The 20,220-nt window shown below is 43.3% G+C and overlaps 1 protein-coding gene across 1 annotated transcript in view; it reads right to left on the reverse strand.

The window, feature by feature from the left end:
• Window positions 1-2,388: 2,388 nt before the first annotated feature.
• Window positions 2,389-20,220, reverse strand: part of TNFSF11 (TNF superfamily member 11) — a 33,958-nt gene continuing 16,126 nt past the window's right edge. Inside the window, exons 3-5 of the mRNA XM_065896175.1 lie at window positions 8,423-8,468; window positions 8,244-8,342; window positions 2,389-2,810 (exon numbers count right to left, since the gene is read on the reverse strand). Coding sequence (XP_065752247.1) covers window positions 2,389-2,810; window positions 8,244-8,342; window positions 8,423-8,468 — 567 coding nt within the window. The remainder of the gene's footprint in view (window positions 2,811-8,243; window positions 8,343-8,422; window positions 8,469-20,220) is intronic.

Consider the following 20,220-nt stretch of genomic DNA (forward strand, 5'->3'; position numbering starts at 1 on the left):
CCCATTCGCTGCAACTAGAGAAACCCTGTGCTCAGCAACGAAGTGCCACCATATATTGTCTTACTAGATTCCAGGTTTTTTCCATCCCTAGGCCTTGTGTTTTAGCTCATTTTCGAGAGACTGCAAGTTAGTTGCCTCTGAGTTAAACGTGGGAAGGGATATTCAGCCCACCTCCTATCCAGTTTTGATTTCATTTCTAGACCTTCTGTGATCCCCATTACTGGGTTCAATGGCCTCCTTTCTGTTCCTACAGCATTCTGTAGATGCCCAAGACTTGGAGATTACCACACTCTTACTAGGCTGGCTCCCCACTGAAACGAAGTTTCCTGCAGGGCAAGAGGAGGGCCATAGTATCCCCGGTGCCTAGCACATAGTTGATGCTCAATAAAGAATATGCAGCAAACAAGCAAATGAATGAATGAATGTTATTCACCTTTGGAAATGATAGAGTCATATTCTAGAAGCCAGGGTAGCTAATAAGGCTCTCTATGTAACAAGATTTTGTGTCAGCGGAGAGTAGAGAAATGCTCCAGTGGCCCCTCAAAGTTAATTTTTCCTTAAACAAAGAATATTTGGGACCAACTATCGGGATATGTAACAGACATTTTGTAGGAATCCACCTCAGATTTACTGATAGTTTGAAAACAACAGGTGTATTTTGGTCAATGATCAAGTCCCACCCCCAAAAAGAATTGACAATTTTTTTCTTTGTAACCTCTGCCATTTTTCTCCTTTTATCCTGTTCCAACCATCAAGGAACATTTATCCACAAATGGCAAGTGCCTTGAATTATAGCTTCCTGTGTCTTCCCAAGCTGTTCATTTCCTTCTGTCTCATGTGGAGTAATCAACATGGGCTAGATGGCTCCCTCACATAAATTTCCATGAGGACAAGCATCCAGCCACTATTAATGCTTCTTCACTAGTAAGAGATACAACGTTCAGGGTTTCCTCCAGGTCAGATGATTGTTCTGCTGGGCCTTATGAACTTGCGCAAAGCACTATTTTTTCTCACGATATAAGCATAACAAACTTTTCTTTTTTGAGCAGTGGAGCCTCTGTGTTCTATCAGCTACATTCTTGCATACAAATCCCTTGTAAGTTATTTTTCAAATTCCAAGGTTCAGCAATTTAATTGAATCGGTTCCTAATTTTTAATTAAATCTGCATTTCTCCCGGTAACCTTTGGAAAGATAGAAGCCACATTACCATATTGGAGAGAAAGGATCACAGAGCACGACAGACATAAAAGAGAAGCACAAAATCACAAGGCAGACTTTCCTATAAATTTATTTTCATACCAAAAAAAAAAAAAAAACATTCTAAGGCGATGTTTTTATTGTATAGTATAAAATAACTTCCACTAAATTAAAAATGGAATTTTTTTTTTTTGCTATAAGCCACTGATAACTTTTCCATGAAAAAAATTTACAATTTGCAGCACCTGTAGAAAAAACCACCTGTTCAATAATTATATAAATACTGTTGACAGATCCCAGTAGCCCATTATGTATCCTTTTTGGCAATGTCAGCTTCCTAAAGTCAATTAGCTTCTAAATTTGAAAGGCACCTGGTGGCCAACATTCAAGGCATCCATTTAAATTTTTTTGGAAACAGACTTGAGAAGTCTGAAAAAATCTATTAAGTTAAAAAGAATGAAGAAGTATCATACAGTTGATATTAGCAAACAACATTTTTCCCCTTAGCTGCAGGTTTTCCCCAGGGGATTTACAAAGTGCACCAGTTAAATACGTCTGTACATTTGAAACATTAAATATGTCAACAGCAAGACACTTTTAAATATTTTGAATCAAATACTATAGCACAAATATAATTTACAATACTTTGCACAGAAAACATTACATCTGAAATATAACTTTAGATATTATATAAAAATACATATATTTTTTTCTCCTCATTAGAAAAAAGTATTTATTTGCAGGTTCCAGCATGGTGTAACAATTCAAAAGAATCTCACCCTTCAGATGGTCATCAGTTTGCAATTAGATGACCCCCTTTCCACTTCAGCCGCATCGTGGCATCTAACCATGGATTAGAGACAGAGAATTAACCCCTCCCATAGCCCAAAGGCAGTTTTTCATAAAGGCACCCATAATTGCTCCAATCTGCTTTAATTCTAGGAATTCATCACAAAATTTAAAAACCACTGTGTAAGAAAACCCTTAGATTGTAACACACCTTGAGTCCAACATCTCCCATTGGCTGTAAATACATTCGCTCCCTACAGAGTCAAAGGCATGGGTCTTCTTGTACCCTGTGGGTCATAGCTCTTAGTAGTCTCACACACCTACATATATCTTTCTTGGCTTGTTTTTAAAGTTTTCTATACATCCTAGGGAATACGTGAAAACGCTTCATAAAATGGGGCTCAATCTATATCTCGAACTTTAAAAGCCCCAAAGTACGTTGCATCTTGATCTGGATCCAGTAGTGAAGGGTTGGATACCTCAATGCTTATTTCCTCACCAGACCGTAGCTTAAAAAATCCCCCAACGTTTATGGAGTAAAAATGGAATTCAGAGTTCCCCGACCAGTATTTGGTGCTTCCTCCTTTCATGAGGGTATGAGAACTCGGGATTTTGATGCTGGTCTTGGTGACATACACCATCAGCTGAAGGTAATTCGCAGTGAGGTTTCCCGAAGTTTCATGATGTCGAAAGCAAATGTTGGCATACAGGTAATAAAAGCCATCTTGGTTAACTATTAGTTTTCCGTTGCTGAAAGTCATGTTGGAGATCTTGGCCCAACCTCGGTCATGGTACCAGCAGGACAGACTCACTTTATGGGAACCTGAGGAAAAGAGAGGCACGTGATTTAAAACCCACCCCTTCAAGGAGAAGGACATCCTCACAATTCTATGAGGTTGGAGAAAGACCTACTGGAACAGTCATTGTTCCAATGGGAGAATAATTTCTCAGAATTTATTTTCTAAAAGGGGAGTACCAGTACATTAAGAAGTACTTGCGCTCTCTTGCTAGGCACCCGAGAGGGGTCAAATACAAGATCTCACTTTTCCTGCCCTCAAGGAGCCTATAGTACACAAGGGATAAGTATGATATACGTTCAGACAGGAAGCAAGGCTCGGGCCCTGATAAGAAAGGTGTGGATATTGCAATGGGAATTCAAAGGAAAGAGATTACTTCCTCCCAGAGGGCTCAAGAACGATTTTGCTGTGCTACTGAACCTGATGACTTAAAGGAGGAATTCAGCCAACAGAAGCATAAAGGTCATTCAAGGTTGAAGGAAGAGAATCAGCCAGAGACAGTTGAAACAAGAAACAAGTATAGGAAGAGAATATCCACACTCCACGTGACTCCACTTTCTCTTTTAATTCATGGAGAGAGGTATATAGAAGGAGCTGAAAATCTGGGTCACAGCAACTTGGACCAAAAAGTCAAACTCTTAAACTCTATATTCTCATCACCATTGATTTTCCCCTCCTCCAATAGCCCAAATGCCTCCCAAGGTCACACGACTGAAAAGCTGCCCCCAGAGAAGTTCACAAGGAACATATCCTTGGCATTGTACTCCCCAGCTTCACAACTTCATGCAATCCTTTGTGCCCAAAGGATGGTAAAATCTCTTCTAATTATTAGACCAGAACTCTCCTTTAGCTCCTTCTCACGCCTGAAATGTGACAACCGATCTTCATGTCACTGTTTCTGGAGCAGCAGAAGTTTCTAGAAAATCTTCTAAGTCAGCAAAGTGTCCAACGCTTTGAATATTTCAGGTCTTTAGTGTACTTTACTAGGTCTTAAAAAATTGGGACTACCTCCATGATAAACTTCAATAATCAAATATTTATATATATACGGATACCTATTAGCCAACTGGAAAAGATGTCAGCTAGTGGGAAAAAAAGCTGTTATACTGTGGAAAGTCCAGAGTTTTCCTCCAGAGGATTTTGTAAACACTTATGCTAAGTTAAGCTTGTCATCTGCTAGGATTTCAACAAGGCAAAACAGAGCTGGGGAGTCTCAGAATGGGGTGGGGAGTAGTTTCTGCAGCCAGGGAGAAGTTCTTTGCCGCCTGTCACCCAAGAGAAATTCCCCACAGAATTTAGACTTCAACTGGATTCCACGGATCCATCAGAGCTGACAACACTTTGGCTAGAGTGGGTCCTTGGGAGATCTTTGTAGAACCAGAAACCCACACTGGCTAACTTTCAAGACTGGCCTGAATCCTGGGAAAACTTGAACACCTGCATCTTACTTTGGAGAGCCACAAAAAGGATAATGTCCTATTGTCCCTGGAGGGCTACTGGGCAGCTGGGATATGGTCTGGGGACCTCAATACCAGGCTGTTCCAGAACCAACTAGATGGTAGGGTAAGTGGAAGAAAAAAAGTGCAGCGGGGTCCAAGCTATGGTGGGGCAACCCCCCATCCTTAGACATGCCTGCAAAGGCAAAGAAGCCAATGGTTTCAATCCCTGTGCTCAGGGACAGGACAGATTTCCTGGACTGCACATCGTATCCACAAGAGGGCGCCCCAGCGAGCCTGAGAAGCCATCACAGGCACTGCTGCCTCCAGAACCCAGCACAGCGCCCTGCCCTTTTGCATCTGAGGTCCTACCTCAGATCATCCTAAATTAAAGCATCCCAGATGTAAATATCATTCCATGGTCCCAAGTGAGTCAAAATGAGACTGTAAGACTCTATGCATCACACCCTCATGAACACTAGCAAAGTAACTTCTCCAGGCTGGTAAACAGCCACCTAGTCCATTGACAGAGCTAAAAAAAACTCAAGGTGTTTCCTATCTCAAACCATCCCATGGTTACCTCCTTCTTCCCCTACTCTTGTATTCAATCCTTTAGGCAATCAATTATCGGTCTTATAGTTTATCTCCTATGACGGCCCTTAACAGATAGCAGCAGAATGACTAAGGTGACGTCTACCCTCTCGACAGGTTGGATCAGCTAGCGTTAGACCAAGGGCTCAGAGATACAGTCCAGGAAAGGCAGGGAAGGATGAAAGAGAGAGGAGAACACAGAAACCCTGACCGCATAGCACTCCTGTTGTTAGCTCAAGTCAAGTGGAAGGAGTGTCCTTATATCCTTCTAAACATGCCTGTATTTATCCATTCGCCGATCAATTTCATCATTTAGTAAATATCTGAATGGTGCTTTCTACGGGCATTCACTCTATCCACAGTTAAGAAATGCATCAAGCAGTATACCCTCAAGGCACTCTGTAGTGGAGAAAAGAAGAAATGGGCACACCAAATGAAAAATATAACATTTTCATTTCTGCAGGTCACACAGCCCATGGCTGAAGTTCAGTTAAAGCACCTGCCAGGTGGAAGCTGCAGAAATTAGTGGCGACCACGTGAACTCAGCCCAGTGACAGAGGGCAGGGAGGGCTTGGGTCAAATGTGGACGGGCTGAGAAAAGGGAGAGGATTGCGATCGAGGGAAACTGTTCTAGCAAAGAACGGAATGCACACAGCACGCAGAGGAAAAGGGAGAAGAACCGTCAGTGTGAACTGGAGAGCTCATGAAGAGCGATAGTGGGAGAAAAGATGAGAACAGCCCCCCATCAGGTTGGAGGACCTCGCACAGCAAGCCTGGGCTTCCATCACTAGACGACCTTCAGCCTCCCCAGCCGCCCCAGCCCCTAGGGTCACTGCTATTAGACATTAGAGAAGAAGTCTCTCCAGATATTTAGCCTGAGCTGCCCTTAAGAAAGCCATGAATCCTGACCTCACAAAATACTCCCCAATGCATTTTATTCGAGAAGCTTTGAAATACAGTCAGTATAAGGCAGATTCTGATTTCTTTCTTATGTGTAAATAAGTACAAATAAGTATGGAACAGAGGCCCCGAATGAACGTGCAAAATTAAAGCCATCTTCCTCTGAAGTATCCAAACTGGGAGATAAATGGACTCAAGGAGTCATTGGCCAAGCCAGAGGAGCAAATTCTATCTTCTTAAACAGAAGCATACACTAACTCATTTCACTCTGTCTCAAGCTCAATAACCATCATAAAATAACCAGGAGTTTTGCCTTCTTTTTGGCAATGATTTGATGCAAGGTGCCTGGAGGGAGAGCTATGTAACTAAAACATGCTTGCTATTGATTGCCAAATAGACTTTGGCACACAGTCTAATGCAATATTTATCATATGCCATTTAAAATGAACTGAAAAGATAAATGCAGACTACAGCACACACAGCTGACAGATCAGTATTAATTTGATTGGCTTTGCTAACATGCAAAATAGTTTTCCACTCAGAAAATTAGTGTAGTTCCACGATAAGGCACATACATACACACACACGCACAGAAAGAGAGAGAGAGAGAGAGAGAGAGGAGAATTTGTTTATGAAGCAAATATCTGGGACAGTATAGATAGTTTAGGAAAATCTAAAAATCAAAGAGTTGGTTTCTCCTTTCTATGTCTGTAGTCAGGAAAAATTCCTTTGTGGCCCATACTATATTAGTGGCTTCAAAACTGCTTATTAAAACTTGGATTTTTTTTAACTCTAAGAAGAACTTGCCTTGAATCATTTTTGTAAAACAAGAAATAGAATATATAAAATTATTTAATTAAACTTTAAATAATGACAAATTACATTCACTAAGTTCTTACTATATGCCCACTTCCATATAAGCATTTTAGTATATAACCTCATTAAATCTTTATAGCTGTCCCATGACGTACAAACTGTTACCATCCCCATGAAGAAGCTGACACACAAAGGATTCCAATAATTTGCACAAGGACACCCAGCCAGGTAGTACGGTGGGACCTCAAACCCAGGCCGTCAGACTTGAGACGCCCTGCTATTAAAACCACATTAATCTACTTCTTTCATGAAAAGAGGAACACAAGCGCTCTGAATTTACTCCCCTCTGACAAAGGCAACAGGCCACAAGATACTTATGTAATAACCTGTAGTATAAAAAGCATGGACTTGGGAATCAGCTAGAGTGGAATTCAACTTCTACTCCTGCCATGTTGTAACCTCGATCAGATAACTTACCACTAGGTGGACCTTGGTTTCCCTGTTTGCAAAATCTGAATGATAATCTCTACCTTGCAGGGTTGTAGTAAGGTTTAGAGATAATGGATACAGAGCAAAACGCCTGATACAAAGTGTGTGTATAAATGGTATAATAACAGTAATATTCCATTGTCACTCCATCCTAATGTTCTTTGTGACCTTTCTGATGCTCACCTAACCCGATGTGAAGTAACCAGTGGGGATTATATGATGGAAATCACTGGTACATTAGGTAGATGTAGACATAGAGCTCTGGGTTTCCTCATTTCCAAAAGATGATGAGGTCTCCAGTCTATTGAGCTAAATTCTTAGCCAGAAGAAAACGATAAGTCCCTGGAGAACGAGTACGTCTCATTTTCTAGAGGGCTGTTGCCTCTTAAATATCACTCTGTTCAGCTCCTGCCTGGAACTCTGCAGGAGATGGCTGAGTACATGACTACCTGGAGGAATTCATGCACCTCACAGGCCAGCAATGGGGATGTGTCAACTTTTGCTCGGAAAAATAGAGATGAGTATAACACGGGATTATCCTTCCCAGTTATGCAACCTCAACTAGCAGTCTTTTAAAATAAACTCACTCTGGTGATCTGAAAATGAATACAGTGATGATGTCCATTCTGGCACGATCGAGAATCACTGTTTCCATGATGTGGAAATAGATGATCTTTCTTCTGGTCTAGAAGTTAAGGGCTCTCAAAATTTTGCTAACAGGCTAAGAATAGGTCTGAGTATTCAGATGGGCTGATAAATGACTTTTTTTTTTAACATCTTTATTGGAGTATAATTGCTTTACAATGTTGTGTTAGTTTCTGCTGTATAACAAAGTGAATCAGCTATATGTACACATATATCCCCATATCCCCTCCCTCTTGCGTCTCCCTCCCATCCTCCCTATCCCACCCCTCTAGGTGGTCACAAAGCACAGAGCTGATCTCCCTGTAGCTATGTGGCTGCTTCCCGCTAGCTATCTATTTTACCTTTGGTAGTGTATATATGTCCATGCCACTGTCTCACTTCGTCCCAGCTTACCCTTCCCCCTCCCTGTGTCCTCAAGTCCATTCTCTATGTCTGCATGTTTATTCCTGTCCTGCTCCTAGGTTCATCAGAACTATTTTTTTTTTTTAATTCCACATATATAGTGTTAGCATAGGGTATTTGTTTTTCTCTTTCTGACTTACTCTTGAAATATTTTTCAGGCTGGATATAAATGGAACTTACCTGATGGGATGTCAATGGCATTAATCGTGAGATGGGCAAAGGGCTGAGTCTCAGGCTCGTTCCTTTTGGCCAGATCTAACCATGAACCTTCCACCATGGCTGGAGATGAGAGAAGCCATGTTAGCTCAAAGAGGAATCACCCTAGAGGTTTTCAAATATTTATACAGATCCGTGCTTACCTTTTTCTGCTCTGATGTGTTGTGATTTAACAATATGTTGCATTTCCTGCAATAAAAAGAAAAAAGAATCTTATTTATACACTCTTTTGATAAAGCAGTTAAGAATTCAGGACTGTCGGACATACAATAAATTAATCCTCTTTCCTTCAAAATATGCCGGAAGTACATAGGCAGTAAAATTTCTTGATGTCCTAAGTAGCTATCAAGGGAAGTTCACCCCAAAGAGTTATGTCGATGTGCTTAAAAAGTAGACTACACACATACCATCCAATAAAATACTTCGGACAATAAGAGGAAATAAAAGACAATGTAAATTATAAAACACGGAATCACTGAACACAGTTAAACATTTGTAGCAGGTACACAAATGGAGATGAAGTTAACTAGGAAAATAACAATTGCCACAGAATATATGACCCTCTTAAATTTTTAGAGAGTCTCTTTTCATGTCTGTTTCATTAGTGAATTCCTGTTATAATGTTGAAGCTCAGCCCATGAGAAAGAGAAAGATGCTTGGCTTCCAGTGGTTAATCTTTCATTTTAAAAGGTCACAGTGTATTTAAAGTACTACATGGAAGTCTAAGAGCTTCTTAGATTACCAATCATTGGCTTAAAATATCGCCACAAATAGAGGTTTAGAAGTGCAAGCCAGTAAAAGAAAGAACTCAAGTACATAAAGAACATAGGGAATTGCATATCTCAATTTGAGCCCTGACAATGAAGGGTCCAATAAGTAACTGCAGACCCACCTGAATCAAGACCTTAGCTACCATTAAATAGTAAAGTGATGTGGATGGAACTTCAGGCTTTGACTTCAGTTCAAACCCCTCCTCAGTCACCTACAAATACTGAGGATATTAACAGCACCTTTATGATCGGTGGTTGTGAAGACTCAATGAGACGATGCATGTAGGCACTCAGCAGATGTATGGTAACTCCATACATCTAAATACTCCTAGAAACACTCTGGAGAGATTCCTAATTTCTCTGTTATTGGGGTGACCATCCACGCTAACTACCCCATCCCCTCATGATGTTTGAAAGACAGGCCAGATAGCTTAAGTTCTTGGAATGTCTGGAGAGAAGGGCTTTGAGATAGCTGATAGGTAGATAGAGAGAGGCTATAACAAAACGTAACTGTTAACAGTTGGAAGGGTTCTAGTGGTAAAATTACATTGATTCTTCTCTCTGCCTTCAAGACCCCCAAGAGAGAAGAGAATCAATTCTATTTTTTTTTTTTTTTTTCCCTTTTGCGGTACGCGGGCCTCTCACTGTTGTGGCCTCTCCCGTTGCGGAGCACAGGCTCCGGATGCACAGGCTCAGCGGCCATGGCTCACGGGCGCAGCCGCTCCGCCGCACGTGGGATCCTCCCGGACCGGGGCACGTGTCCCCTGCATCGGCAGGCGGACTCTCAACCACTGCGCCACCAGGGAAGCCCCGCTAACCACTGCACCACCAGGGAAGCCCCTCAATTCTATTTTTAAAGACCCTTGGAGGATAGCACAGCTGTCTTCAGTTACCTATTCTAACATCCTAAAGAAGTCACAGCATGACTGACTTTTAGAAGGAAACTTACAGCCTCATCCAAGGCTACTTCCTGCCCTTGCCTTTGACCCAGGGCACTGCCCTGCACAGCCCTGGGAGCATCTCTGCAGGAAATTCCAGGCAAATGATGTCTGGCTCTTTTGGGTTGTACAATGCAGTGGCCCTTACCAGGCTTTGTTCCTCTCCCCACTCCATCCAAGATTTATTTCTCTCCCCTACTGACTGCCAATCTCCCAAGTCTTTTCTCATGATCTTTGGATTCCCAATGGTACCCTGATTTCTGGAATTTCCTAGTTTAGTCTTCCCTGCATTCACAACAGGGATTTATATATGCACAATGTACCTATTATACATTGTGTATACATTTATATATACACAGTGTATCTTTTACCTTTATAAGTACATAATACCTTACATATATAATATATATATAGTGTATCTTTATTCATTGTATATATCTTTTTACATTTATAATGGAGATATAGACACACACAATGTTTACTAAACATTGTATATAGCTTTATACATTTATGATACAATATATCTTTAGACATTGTATATCTCTTTATATACTTATATATGTGTATATAATGTAACTTTATCTGATTACTATCTCTTAAAAGATTGGAACAAATAGGAACCTGGGGCTTCCCTGGTGGTGCAGTGGTTGAGAGTCTGCCTGCCAATGCAGGAGACATGGGTTCGTGCCCCGGTCTGGGAAGATCCCACATGCCGCGGAGCGGCTGGGCCCATGGGCCATGGCCGCTGAGCCTGCGCGTCCGGAGCCTGTGCTCCGCGGCGGGAGAGGCCACAACAGTGAGAGGCCCGCGTACCGCAGAAAAAACAAAAACAGGTACCTGGATGACAGTATTTCAGAGATTTAAAGCTACCCCTCATTCTCCCTCTAGCCCCGACCTGCCTCATCCTCAGAAGGAAGAGGGGAGAGGGAAGAAGGAAGCAAAGCAAAGTATGACATATGCCTACAAATGCCTGCTTGGTGCTTTTCTATTGAGAAAAGCACACTTATTATCGAGAAAAACAAGGTAAGATCCATTTTGCTAGCTCAGTGGTTCTCAACCTTGAACATGCAGCACAGTCTCCCAGAGGGCTTGTTGAAACACAGTTTCTGATCTGCTTGGTCTGGGGCGGGACCTGAGAATTTGCATTTCTAACAGACGAGCTGGTGTTGCTGACCTGGGGCCTCCATTTGAGAAGAGCAATCCCTCTCACATCCCAAAAGATTTCAGAGATGAGCAAATCTGAGATTTTCTTGAAGCTTGAGACCAGGCCAAAGGAGCAGCAGGCAAAAGTCACTGATTAAGTGGGCAGGGAAAGTTTGTTCTCTCCTACCTGGGAATGAACTTCTCCTGCCCATTTAATCAGCAGGTGCTAGGTCAGAGCCGTCACGGAAACTTTTCAAGAAAATTCAATAACCAGTGCCATTCAGAAACACTTTCAATGTCTGCTTAAAAAAAAAAAAAAAAGTGTGTCATGACCCAGGATGAATTAAAACTTGAGCTAAAGGCCCATGAGGTAATGCTGCTTTCATGTTATATATTGTTGGGTATCCAAGAATTGCAATTCCTCTCATGAAACCCTACAGGGAAGTTTCCACATGAAAAACAAAGTAGTTATGTGTCTATAGCCTCAGGCTACAAAAAAATGTAGTCTCCGTATCTGTTCTTATATCCCTACCCCACCCCAATCTTTTGAACTCAAGATCATTGTTATTTATATGCACAGATATCAACCAGGAACGTAACATTCTTCTAAGACTACAGTTTTAGGGTACCCTGGCCCAACTCCAGCCAGTCTAACTCAATTAGTCTGATGTTGACTTGGTAGCTTTTTACAAGAACCTCCCCAGGTGATTCTAATATGCAGCAGGCGTTGAGAAACATTATTACTAATTGAGCATTTCCGTGAATGGTTGCTCGGCGACAGCTCTATTTAGTCCTAGATTTATTATATCCTCACGATTTATATATATTCCAAGTGTTGAAAATTAAATCATGCCTTACAGGTGCAGCCAGCAAAAAGCCAACTATCTCCCCTTGTGTTATCCCGTTTGATTCACGTTAGAATCAGAGGCTGGGTAACTACGACTAAGCTCACTTTTCAGACTGGAAAATGGAGGCCAAGGGAGAATAAGGATGCCCCTAACAACTCTGGGGCTTGAGCCCACACCTTCCCAGTCCTCTTCTAGAGCTATCGGCCCACCCCCCTTCACAAGATGTGGTCAACGGGTCTACTCCTGGAAGCTGGCAGGAAAGTATCAGTGGCCTGTGATGGGGTTCAGGACATGCTACCCCCAAATATGGTGCTTTGGCAAGTGGAATATTTTAAGCTAAAGGATCTTGGGAAATGGCAGAGGCAGGAAGGACTACCTGGCTTTGTCCTTCTCCCCTGAAGCAGGTCACAGACCCTCACGAGAAGTGCCTTACCACTGGGAAGAAAGGAGCATCTTCATCTCTTAAGACGGGAGGACGCCTAGAGGAATCTGAAGGAAGAGGCCTTGCTCTGTTTGCCCCAGTTTACCATCCTTAGCTCAGACCCTGTCCTGTCCTGTCCTGTCTCATTTTTCTACACCTTTCCACCCTTCACCAAACTGGGTATAAAAACCACTCAGCTTAACTATTCCTGTGGGTCTTCATTTCCTAATGACGCATTTCCTGCGTCACATAAAACTTACATTAAATAAATTGGTATGCTTTTCTTTTATAATTTATCTCTTGTCAGTCTAATTTACAGGGCCCCGACTGGTGAACCTAACTGGGGAGAGGGAAGAAATTTTTCTTCCTTCTCTATACCTGTCAGGAAATTCTTAGAGGGTGGTCCCCTCCCTGAAGTAGAAACTCTGAAAGGAGACCCACCTTGACCAGGGATCTGACAAAAAGGAACGTCAACATCAGGAAATATGGTCTCAGAATTCTTGGCGAGGGGGCTTCAGAAAACAGCAGGCTCAGAACCTACCAAGACTTGTTCAGAGCTTGGCTGGTGAAGCCTCCGAAGTAAGCCATGAGGGCCCTGGACATGGGGGCCTCACGTCTCCAAATGTGACTCCATCAAGGCCACTCCACAGAGCAGGGCCACTCTGTTTGGTCATTTTTGTCAAAGATCAGATACTTTGCTACATACATACCAAGCACAGTTTTCTCTTGAATGGCCCCCTAATATTTTTAATTTTCAAAATTATAAGAAAGTCTTCTAAAGGAGTACCCAAGCTTCACCCCAACAGACAATTCCATTTATTTCCTAAGCTTTGCATTTACGTTTATTTTCATCCACAGTAGTCCTCTTCTTTTGTCCCATTAATTAGAGTGTTTTAAAATTTGCAGAGTTCTTTAGTCCCAAATTGAATCATTCAGACGTTGCTTCTGGTTTCTTTGAATGTAGAAAGTTCTGATTCATCTATTAATAATTTGGGGAAGACACTACAAAGAACATCCTAACTCCTTTCCTCTGAACAAATTATTCAGATGAAAGAGATCTTTTAAAAAATGTTAGATGTGTTTTATCTTATTTTATATCCGGCTGTAAATTAGAAAAAAAAAAGTTAACTCTCTGGATGCACGTTCAGTGCACTCATATGTTGTCTACACTCTCAGAATGCCCACAGCTTTGCATAAAGAAGTATAGGCAGTTCTGATACACCTCCCAGCAAAGAGCCTCCAACAGAAGCCAGAAACAGTTTCCAGGGTGAGAAAGCTGGGCAGACAGCCCTCTGTGAGATCTTCTCTTGGCTGAAAGTACTAAAGAGAACCCAATGCCCTGCTCCCCAGGAAGATCAGCGATCGACCTTCTCAGAATAAAGCATGTTTAGCATCTGTCACATGCAAGGACAAAGAAAACTAGCCCCTGGTTCCCAAAACCTACTCGTGACCATTAGGATCACCTGTAAGTTACTAAGAAAAATCCCATGAATGAAGGAACTTATTTATGGTCACACTGTAACAAGTAGGCTTTTCAGCGAATTTATGCATTTCTTAAATAAGCATAATTTGCGCCTAAATTATGAGAGCTTCACTTAACCCTTCAAAACAGGACAAAAAGGAAAACCGACCTGGTAGACAGCCAAAGAAATCGCTGCCAGTTCAAGGATAGAAGAAATCCTCTGACATACTGCCACCTAGTGGACACTGTCTAACATTGCCAAGCCTGGGCTCCCACAGCCAGACCTCGCAGATTTGAAACTGCCGTTTCGCCCCCAACTCCAAAGTCTAAAAGCAAGAGAGATGCGGAAGTTTCACAACATTTGAAAATCTGCTCCTTGTGGTATCTTCCTATTTAGACTGCACTGACTTTTCGTCTTTGCTGTCCGAGTACATCTGCACAGACAAGAAAACAACCGGTATGATTTTTCTTTCCTTTTTTTTTTTTTAAATTTCGACTTTTTATTTCACTCATAGAAAAAACGTTGGGATTTCACAATTTCTCCTCCAAGAAAGAAAGTACACAAAAGATCAATATGATTGTGTAACTGTGGTCTCTAGGACTGCTTCTCTTTAACTTCTCCTGAATTCAACATCCCAGAAGTACAATTCCCAGGAGTGTGACGGGGAGACTGCTGGGACAGGCTCCCTTGGACATCTTTAAAAAATATTTTTGGGGCTTCCCTGGTGGCGCAGTGGTTGAGAATCTGCCTGCTAATGCAGGGGACACGGGTTCGAGCCGTGGTCTGGGAAGATCCCACATGCCACGGAGCAACTAGGCCCGTGAGCCACAACTACTGAGCCTGCGCGTCTGGAGCCTGTGCTCCGCAACGAGAGGCCACGACAGTGAGAGGTCCGCGCACCGCGATGAAGAGTGGCCCCCACTTGCCACAACTAGAGAAAGCCCTCGCACAGAAACGAAGACCCAACACAGCCAAAAATAAAAATAAATAAATTAAAAGAAGGCTCAACATTTAAATATATATATATATATATTCTGGGAACTTTTTTCAAAAGAGGGAGGAGGGAGACATCCCAGAACTGGCTCAGTCTTGATATATCAAAGCCACTTAGGAGAGATTGTACTCCGTAAGAATAAATATAAACACCTATCAGTACTTTCAACTTCTTTTGAGTAATTATGGGAATTTTGCTCCAGGTTAATTTAAACATTTACAGCAGGGCTTCCCTGGTGGCACAGTGGTTGAGTCTGCCTGCCGATGCAGGGGACGCGGGTTCGTGCCCCGGTCCGGGAAGATCCCACATGCCGCGGAGCGGCTGGGCCCGTGAGCCATGGCCGCTGAGCCTGCGCGCGTCCGGAGCCTGTGCTCCGCAACGGGAGAGGCCACAACAATGAGAGGCCCGCGTACCGCCAAAAAACTAAAAAATAAAAAATAAACATTTACAGCAAACGCTTAAGCCAGCCTTTGCAAACTCAGCTGGATAACTGCCCCAAACAAGACTTTGACAGCATAGCAATTCAACCGCGAATGTTATTAAATTGGCCTCAGTTTGTTTGACTGAAGTATTTTTTTTTTTGTTTTTTGGTCTTACAAAATCATACGTATAAATAGATTTAAATTTGCACTGAGGACACTCCCAGCTGTAAAGATTCCCTGCAAAAAGGTCAAGTGCCTGGAGTCTGGCCTTATCAGACTGAAAATCCCACGTGTTCATTGTGATGTGAATTGTGTGATCCATGTGGGACCTGTCAATCAGCACAGGAGAAACAATTTGTCTAGCCAGATGCTTCCAGAAACCACTGGCACCAGCTCCTACCTGGGGTCTCAGGTGGCTGGCTCCCCCTGCAATCCCAGTAGCAGCTGCAGGGACATCTGGCTGGTAGAACAAGGATTTAACACCCCGTTTGCCAGATATAATACAGGGTTCATACACTGTTAACATATGTAATGCATTCATTTTAACATCTGAAAGATACCCTTCCTGTAATTCTTCTCCAACCTAGTTACAAGAATAGTGTTTTCATCAGCTGAGTTAGCACATAAATGCCACATATGGGTTGCTTCTGAAAATGAATAGGCAGTTTCCTAATCTTGCAGAGAAATCCTGCAGACTTCCACCTTGTAAATAGCTCAGAAATCCATCCTCTCCTCTTCAGCCAGAGGACCACTGCCTTCCTTCAAGCTTTCATCATTTCTCATTAGGATTCCAATAATAACCTCCTACCTCCTCTCCTGATCTCCTGATATCCTCCAACTGGTCCACTGCTGCTAGAAAAGTCCGCATGCGAGCAAGCCCCTTCTCTTCTTTTTTGAAAGGTTTTTAAAAATTCTTATTGAAATATAGTTGATTTACAATGTTGTGTTAGTTTCAGGCACACAGCGAAGTGATTCAATTATATAGATAGATAGATGATAGATAGATTCTTTTCCATTATAGGTTATTACAAGATATTGAATATAGTTCCCTCTGCTATATGGTAAGGCCTTGTTGGTTATCTATTTTATATATAGTAGTATGTATATTTTAATCCCAAACTCCTAATTTATCCCTCCCCCTACTTCCCCTTTGGTAACCATAAGTCTGTTTTCCACGTCTGTGAGTCTGTTTCTGTTTTGTAAATAAGTTCATTTGTAGTATGACAATACTACAAATACTACTTAGCATGACAATCTCCAGGTCCATCCATGTTCTGCAAATGGCATTATTTCGTTCTTTTTTATGGCTGAGTAATATTCCACTGTGTATACATACCAAATCTCCTTTATCCATTCCTCTGTCAGTGAAGTCCCTTCTCTTCTGAAAACCCTCCAGGGGCTGCCTGCAGACTTCAGGAACAAGTCTACGTTCCTTACCTGGGCTTATAAGGCCCTGCATGACCAGGCTGGTTACCATTCCAGACTCTCCAGCTATTCCTCCCCTGCACCCCCAAACTCCATCACCCCTGAGGACACTCTGGACACTCAAGCCACACAGAACTACTTAGAGTTATTTCTGTCTGCAGGTCTCCTGCCCTCCCATCCATGCAGACTTGGCATACAACTGCTCCCCTGGAGAAATGTCTTACAGTCTTATCGATAGCTCATCTTTAATTGTAAAGATTTTTTTTTCCCTTGGCATTCTTGGCTCACAAGGCACCGAAACAATAGCCACCAGGTGTTGTGGAGCAACTAAAGAGACAGCATTAGAATTGATGCCTTAGCTTCGCTTGCCTGCTCTCCGAAAGCTCACGTGGAACTTCCAATCCACAGGACCTGCGGGAACACTTTGTACGCACCTGGATGGAGCTGGAGGCCCCCCCAGCTTGTCATGAAGAGTCAATGGTGACAGTTCGAAAACACCTCAAAGCAAAGAACTTTAAGAGCAGGAGACATTAAAGGTTCTGTCACCTAAATACATGTCATTCAACTAGAGTGGAGCCTGTGCTTCTCAGCCCAGATCCCCTGGAGCAGAGCCCTACAGGGGCACCGGGCACCAGCAGGGAGAGGGCAGGAGCATTGGGAAGGGGGAAGGGCAGCTCCCGGCCAATCCCCACAGGGGAGGGGGAGGGGAGGGGAGGGGGAGATAGGAGAGGCCCAGGGTCCAGCAAGTGTCGGGGCAGGGGAGACAGTAGATAAGGCATAAGCCTCCCTAATCCTGAAGGTGAGAGACTTGAATTTGTAACTTTACCCTCTCGTCCCTAAAATTCTTTATTTCTTACTATGAACTACTGATTTAAAAAATTCTCTCAAAGTCTTCTCCACAGGATTCTATCTCCCCCGCCCTCATGCACCCCACTCTGAACCCCCTCATCTCTTTGTCTCCTCACTGAATCAGCCACCAACCCACGACCATCTCTGGAAATTCTCAAGAAAGAGCTTTACCAAGAAAAATGTGGACTGGCCTCCTCCTTCCACCCCACGTACAGCCAGCGAGGGCTCATTTCTCCCAGAAGAAGTCTGCTGATTGGAAAAGACACGTCTTTGCACACACGTAATGTACTCTACCCACCGAAGGGCTAAAGAATACGGTGCCCTTGTTTTCCTAAAGCAGAGTAATGCTTTCCCGGCAGGGCGATGGCTATGCTGGGAATAGAAAATTAGTTTTTATTGTTTAACCTTCACGGTTTAAATGAGGAAGTTTCTGCTCTAGGTAGAGGTCCCTTCGGGTTTTCATAAAGTAGCCCTATGACAGCAATATTAGTCTTCATAAAGAGCCGAATTTTACAGTGTCTTGAGCTAGGGTACTCACTTATAAAGTTTCATCTAAGGGCTTGGCAGGGTAACTGCGGTGGGGAATCTTGGGCTAACTGTGCTATTTACCACGTCTCTGCTCTCTTTTGCCACTTGAAACATAATTACGCCACCTCACACTGGCAGAGCTTCTGACATTCACAAAGCCCTATCTCCTCTGTAGAAGGCTTACTCTCCCATCGACTCTTCCCCAGTATTTCTGACTCCTACAAATGGAACTAAAGGGGAACAGAGGTACCAGGCCAGCCACTGTGGACCAGTGAGGCCAGGGAGGGAAGGGGCAGGATGGCCGTGAAGGTCCTCCAGACTCAAAGTCCCTATATGGTGTTCATGCCCCAAAGAGGGAAGACGCTCCCTCTTGAAGAAGCAGGAAAAACACCACACTTGGGAGCGACCTCCACCCCTTGATGAGAATCTTCCAGGCACTGGTAATGTGGCTATAGCTTCTGACAATATTAAACAACCAGCCAACTGATGACACCAAGAGCAGGGGTGAGCACAGATCACTCACGTATTCATTAAACGTGTTCTTTAAACATTAACCGAGCACCTACTCACTGTCCCTGTCATTGGCTAGAGAAACCAAACATCACATAGTCTCTGTCCTTGGAAAGCTCACATCTGGGTGAGTCAGACCCACACCCAGCTCCTGGGGTCAATGCTCTGATGGGGTGAATACAAGAAGCCCTAGGTGTGCACAAAAGGGGCCCCTAACCCCAAAGGTGGGCAGGCGGGCATCATTGGGGGACTCTTTGGGAAGTAATGCCTGAGCTAAATTTTGAAAGACAATTAGAAAACTGTACACAAAGAAGAGCCTGGAATGGCACATAAAGAACATGCGCAAAGACCCATAATTCATCCATCCATTTCATCCATCCATCCATCCATCCATCCATCCCACAAAGCTCACTGACGGCTGCTAGGGCCAGATCCTCTGAAGGATGCTAAGATGCTGCGTGTCCTGGACGGATATCCTCTCCGCCTTCACTGTGTTTATGGCTGTAGCAGGGGGGCGGGGTGGGGTGGGGAAGGGCACAGCCAGGTTAGGGAACTTCTAGCACCTTCCTGAGGTGGGTCCACTGAGCACAAGCTGAGGTGGGGTGAGGAGATGGAACCACAAGGTAATGAGCCTGGAGAGGCTGGCGTTGGAAGGAGAGTTCCAGAACACTAAAGGCTTTGTGTTATGTGTTTGGCAGCTCAGACTTTATCCTGATGACTGTAGGGGGTCCACCAAAGGATTTCCTTAAGTAGGAAAGTAAGATTTGAATTTGAGAAGTCACTCAGCTGTGGAGAGGATGGACTGGAGGTAATGTGAGTAGGATGGGGTAGGACCTACTCAGTAGGACCACTTGCAGTGGTCCAGATGCAAAATGACAATGGTGATGGTGACACCTGTGTTCAGGTGACAACAGCAGTGACACAGAGTAAAGTATGTGAAGGTTTAGTAAGGAGGTAGAATTCCCAGGACGGGGGTGAGGTGAAAAGCCAATGAGTAAGTGTCTAAGACCATCTTCTGGCTTCTGATTCGGGGTGATGGAGATAATATCATAGTAATCCACCACAAAAGGGTAGATCAGATGAGAAGCAGGTACAGGCACCGAGGAGAAGAGATTCTGAGTTCACCTCAACTTTCTGATGAAGACAAGCCTTACAGTTTATAATTATCAAGATTATTTTTACTGCTGCCACTGCTGCTGTTCCCACCTAGTGTTCTCAAAGGGCAATGACTAAGGACTGGGGTAGCACCCTCGTGATGAGGAAGCTACGAGAGAATGGACCTCTCCAGACCCTGAATCTCAGAAAGTTCAAGCAAACATTTATTGTCAGGTCATCTCAGATACAGACTGTTCTCTGCAACTTCCAAGACCCGTCTTCTCCGCACAACACAGGCTGAATCCTACCTCTTAAATATAGTCATTCATTCATCAGTGGCTCCCCTGTCCTCCAGTGGCCCTCAACTCTTCTTAGGATGCTTAGAACACCTCTTTGGTCAGTATCCACCCTGAAGCCTTCTTGTAAAGATGGGCCAGCCCTCAGCCCTTCTAAAAAAGGATTTCCCATGTCACAAAGTCTACTCCTAAACAACCAAATCAGAATCTTCGTAACAGATCTGGGAAGCTTTTTCTTT

The sequence above is a fragment of the Phocoena phocoena genome, chromosome 18 (genome assembly GCF_963924675.1).
Source record: "Phocoena phocoena chromosome 18, mPhoPho1.1, whole genome shotgun sequence".
Taxonomy (NCBI): Eukaryota; Metazoa; Chordata; class Mammalia; order Artiodactyla; family Phocoenidae; genus Phocoena; species Phocoena phocoena.